Below are 4,667 nucleotides of genomic sequence, written 5' to 3' on the forward strand. Positions count from 1 at the left end.
GCCGTGTGCCGGCGAAGGTCCTCCTTGGAGCTGAGTGGAGACCCTGGTGCCTCCTCTGGAGCCTTTGGAAACCAAGAGCCCGGGGCAAAACCACACATCCGGGAGGAGGAGGGGCGCGTCTGGCTGGGCAGGTCTATTTGCTCCCAGGTCCCAAGCCGCCAGCAGCTCCAGGTGGGGGCACTGCCCACGGCCCCACCTCGGGGGCGCCTGAGGACCGGCTGGGGTCCGACCTGGACTCCAGGATGTTTGGGTGTGCCTGCAGGGCTGGGCCAGCCACGTGGGGCCTGGGGGTCCCTCTCTCCATCCCGCAGCCACGTTGCTGAGAGCGTCGGCTGCTCCTGGCTCCCCCCCGCCACGTGGGAGAAGTTCCAAAGCCACAGCCAGAGGGGGTGAGACCACAGCCTGGCCACGTGTGGGCTCATGCCAGGTACAGGTGTCACGGGGTGGGCGAGGCCCAGAGCTGCTTTGTCCCGGTTGGGCTTTCTGAGGTCCCCAGGCTGGAGTGAACAGGCAGGCTCAACACCTGCGCCCTCCAGGCCAAGCGGGCTGCCTCAGCACAGCCGCTATTGCCGCCCACTGAAGGGGAGGCTGGGGCTCAGAGCGGGACAGGCCTGCCCGCGTCAGGGGTCCTCAGGCCCCTCACCCCAGGCCCCCTGATGCCCGGCTAGGGCTCTAGGCACCGACTCCCGAGGGCCCTCCACCAGAGCCCCAGCTGCCCTCAAAGCCGGGAGACAACAGCCCTGGATGCTGTGTCCAGCCGGGGCTGCGGCCACCCCGGGCCGCCCTCCCCGGCCCAGGAGACAGACCCGGGGAACAGAACTGTGGTGTGCCGCCGGGGAGACTGCGGCCCAGAGGCTCCTCGCTCTGGGTGGCCCAGACGGTTGGAAGCCTGCTCCGGACCCCTGACTGCGGACAGGAGACAGGACAGGAAGGTGCAGGGGCAGAAAGGGGCTTCACCCTCCTGCTGGGCCACCGTGGCAGGGGCTCCCCGCTCTGTGATCCTCGGGCGCAGGGGGAAGGGTCTGCGGCCTGTGGGCCCCAGGATGGCCAGGCTGGGTGGGGATGTGGACGTGCGTGGGGACAGCCCAGTGCCTGCGCCAGGACGCCGCGGTGGGCGACCTCACCTCCGCTGCCCGGGGCCGCCCCCTGCAGGCCCGGCCAGCCCTGCCCTTCCCGGCCTTGGCCTTCGCATCACCGCCCTCATCAAAAATGACAGGCACACGCACACGCGTGCCACCAGCCCAGGGGGCGAGGCCAGGCGGGACCTGCCGGGGGCCCGAGGGCAGTGGCGGGGCCGGCAGTCCAGGCCGGTCGCCCCTGGGGCCCTGGGTGGCCAGATAAGTGCCCCCCCCCCCCCCCGGACACTCACTGGGCGGGAGACAGCAGCGGCACCGCAGCCGCGCACACCCTCGCACACGACACCTCCCACGCCCATGGGCGCGCCGTCACACGCACAGTGTGTCCCCGGCCACCCGGTCCCGCACGCACCACACACCCACACTGTCACCCGCTCACTCACGCACGCACCCCCCTGCTCACTGCACGCGCGCCGCACAGCTCCGCGCACCCAGCCTGGTCCCTCTCTGGCTCGGCTCCCTGGACAGTCCGGCCGAGAGGTCCCCACGGCTGCCCCCAAAGCCTGGGGAGTCTCTGCCTGTCTCCCCTACACGCTCCCCGAGGGCCCCGGCCTGGCCCCCTCCCCCGCTCAGGGGCCCGGGAGCCGGGCCAGGAGGGGCGTGGGGGTGTGGGAAAGGCCCTCCCCCGTGCCGTCCACCCGCCAGAGTCCCGGAATGCGCTGACCACAGCGGGCCAGCCTAATCCCCGCTCTGCCCCGCGGGGCCGCCCAGCCGCTGCAGCGGGCAGCAAGGGGAGCCGGGCCGGGCCGGGCCGGGCCGGGGGCCACAGGCTGGAGGCCCCCGGAGGTCAGATGGCCCCGAAGGCCAGGGCAGGGTTGGCAGGTCTCCCCCCGCCCCCTCCTCGCTTGACCACAAGCGAGGCTGCGGGTCCCTGAGACCCTGGAGGTAGGGGCTGCGGGGGACTGCCTCGGAAGGATGGGGGAGAAGCTGCCTTCCTAGGCGTCTGGAGGATCCTAAGAAGTGAGGTGAAGTTGAGAGCCAGACAGGCCCCTGAGCACATAGGGGTGGGGAGGGGGCCCGCGGGCCACCCTGTCCCGGGAGCTTGAACGCGGACCTGCTGGTGCGGGAGGGCCGGGGGCCGAGGATGCAGGAGACGCGGGGGCAGGGGAAGGCAGTGACCTCATCGGCCACCCCGGGGTGGGGCTCCCCCGCCCCCGCCCAGCCCGGCCGCCTATAACCCCAGGCCCCGCTGCTCCCAGCAGGAGCTGGAGAGATGGCACTGCAGGTGGGTGAGACCTGGGCTTGGGGAGAAAGGAGCAGGGCCCGGGCGGCCCCCCAGTCAGCTGTGCTCCTCCCCAACGGAGCTGCCCTGCCACGAGACCCCCAGGCTGAGCGGGCACGGTGCTCAGAGGGCCGGGGTCCCGGCAAAGCGCACGCACTGCGGGGCGGGGGGGAGGGTCCTGGGCAAGCGGGGTACCGGAGGGGGAGGAGGCCACAGGCCCAGGGCCCCTGTCCCCTCTTGTGCCTGCAGTTTGAAGCCTTCTATGCAGGGGGCCTGGCCCCAGGCTGGAACCTGCTGGTCCAGGGACACGCTGCCTCTGGAGAGGACAAGTAAGGGACATCGCCCTCCCCAGGGTCCCCTCCTTGACCTCGGGCGGGTGACCGCCCAGCCGCCTGCGGCTCTCACGAGCCCCATGATGCCCCCAGGTTTGAGATCAACTTCCTGTCTGAGACGGGGGACATCGTCTTCCACATCAAGCCCCGGTTCTCCGGTGCCACCGTCGTGGCCAACGCCTTCCAGGGCGGCCGCTGGGGCCTGGAGGAGGTGTCCAGCGTCTTCCCGCTGGTGCTCGGGGAGCCCTTTGAGGTGATGGGGGTGGGGCGAGGCCCACGGGGGAGGGGCAGGGAGGCCGGGGTTGGGGCGCCCGTGGGTGCATCAGGGCCCCCTGCGGCTTTGTGGGAAGGATGCTGCGCGGCACCGGGGCTCCCTGTGTCCCCCCGGGGGCCCCTGGGGGAGGGAGCTTATTGGAGATGCTCGCAAGTAAAGGGGCCAGTTCAGGAGTCTCACTCCTGGGTCCGGGGGGTGCAACGGCATGCCCACCCCCCGGCCACCAGCCACCCCTCTGAGGAGAGAGGAAGGGACTCCCAGCTGGGGACGCAGGACTCCCGTGGGGTGGGCGGGCTGAGGGGACCCTGGGCGCCCCCGGCTGTGCTTCCTGGACTCAGAGCCACCAGAGCTCAATGCAGGAGCGGGACGCAGGCCTGCCGGGCCGTGGGTCACTGGCCTCCCACCCCCAGATGGAGGTCAGCTCGGATGCGGAGCACTTCCACGTCCACGCCCAGGAGCACAAGGTGCTGCAGTTCGCCCACCGCCACCGGCCGCTAGCTGCCATCACCCGGGTGCAGGTGCTGAGCGACCACCGCCTGGCCCAGGTGGAGCTGGCCAGGAGAGGCCTGAGCTGGGGGTAACGTTCTTGCCTCGCCCGCCAGCCCTGCCCTTGCGCACGGCAGCACCTTTCCCCCGGGACCCCATCAGCCTGGGAGGGGGCTGTGGGCCCGTCCTCCTGCCCTGCCCCTCTAGTGGAGCAGGGTCCACTGTCCCTCTGCGCTGTCTGTGCGGGGGCGGGGCTGGAGCTGAGGCCGGTGTCTTGGATGATTGCAGGGATGTGGGCTACTGAGCTGTGTCTGAAGTCCCAGGATCAAGTCTTGGCCATTGGCCATCCCAGGTCCAGTGACGCCCACCCCGGGGAAGCTGGGCGGAGGGCTCTGTGGTTCTGGGCCCCCCATTCCAGCTCTACCTTCAATAAAGTTTAAGCAGGCTGCAGGAGCTTGGCTACTTTGAGAGGGGGATGGGCCAGGGTGGGGTGGGGTGATTCAGTGCAGCCCTGGACACCCCACCAGGGCTAGGGGCCAGGGGTCCCTGAGACCTATGTCCTGGGGACGGTCTGACCCCTTCCCTCGTCCCCAGGACACTGAGGGGCTGGGGGGAGGTGCTGGGACGGACACAGGCCTGTGGGGAGGCCCCCATCTGGGGGAGGGAGGGTTGATGCGATCCAAGGGGCGGGGCGCCCGGCCAGGGGCCGGAAGGTCCCAGCTGGTCCTCACACAGGACACCGGGCTCACACCCTCCGGCTCCGCCCTCGGGCCCCAGCCCAGGACAGCCTGCTGGGAGGTTCCAAAGCGTCCTCCGCGCCCCACTTTCCACAGGGCGGAGGGAAGGGTCCCCCCCGCAGGTGAGGCGTGCTCTAGTCCCTGCCCCCTCTGTGGGTGTGGCGGGGGGAGGCCGGGGGCCCTGGGGCGACGTCTGGGGAGAGTGAGCGCAGCTGGGAGTCCCCCGGCCCTGGCCTCAGAGCCCAGCTCTTCCAAACACCTCACTGTCCCTCTCAATCAAGCGGGTGACGTCACAGTTTAGGAGGCGGCTTCACAGGGACTCACCCTTTACAAGTGAGTTACTTGAAGAAAAGTCGCGGGTCGGCGACAGCACAGACAGGAGGCCGGGGTGCAGCGCCGGCCGCCTGGGTCTGAGCTGCAGCTCTGCGGCCCCGATGTGTGACCTTGGACAAGTTCCTAAACGTCTGGGGTCGAGGAGAC

At 70.6% G+C, this 4,667-nt stretch overlaps 1 protein-coding gene across 1 annotated transcript; it reads left to right on the forward strand.

Moving 5' to 3' along the window:
* Positions 1–2,256: 2,256 nt before the first annotated feature.
* GRIFIN (galectin-related inter-fiber protein) lies at positions 2,257–3,900 on the forward strand. The gene is made up of 5 exons (XM_057695723.1): positions 2,257–2,361; positions 2,608–2,687; positions 2,784–2,943; positions 3,375–3,541; positions 3,739–3,900. The coding sequence occupies exons 1-5, from the start codon at positions 2,350–2,352 to the stop codon at positions 3,752–3,754; spliced, it is 435 nt and encodes a 144-aa protein (XP_057551706.1). The 5' UTR covers positions 2,257–2,349; the 3' UTR covers positions 3,755–3,900.
* Positions 3,901–4,667: the final 767 nt, after the last annotated feature.

Source organism: Hippopotamus amphibius, chromosome 9 (assembly GCF_030028045.1).
Source record: "Hippopotamus amphibius kiboko isolate mHipAmp2 chromosome 9, mHipAmp2.hap2, whole genome shotgun sequence".
NCBI classification, from domain to species: domain Eukaryota; kingdom Metazoa; phylum Chordata; class Mammalia; order Artiodactyla; family Hippopotamidae; genus Hippopotamus; species Hippopotamus amphibius.

Coding starts and splice junctions, on each gene's coding strand:
- GRIFIN (XM_057695723.1), top strand. Junction 2,688..2,783: donor GCTGCCTCTGGAGAGGACAA/GTAAGGGACATC, acceptor TGATGCCCCCAG/GTTTGAGATCAACTTCCTGT. Junction 2,944..3,374: donor TGCTCGGGGAGCCCTTTGAG/GTGATGGGGGTG, acceptor TCCCACCCCCAG/ATGGAGGTCAGCTCGGATGC.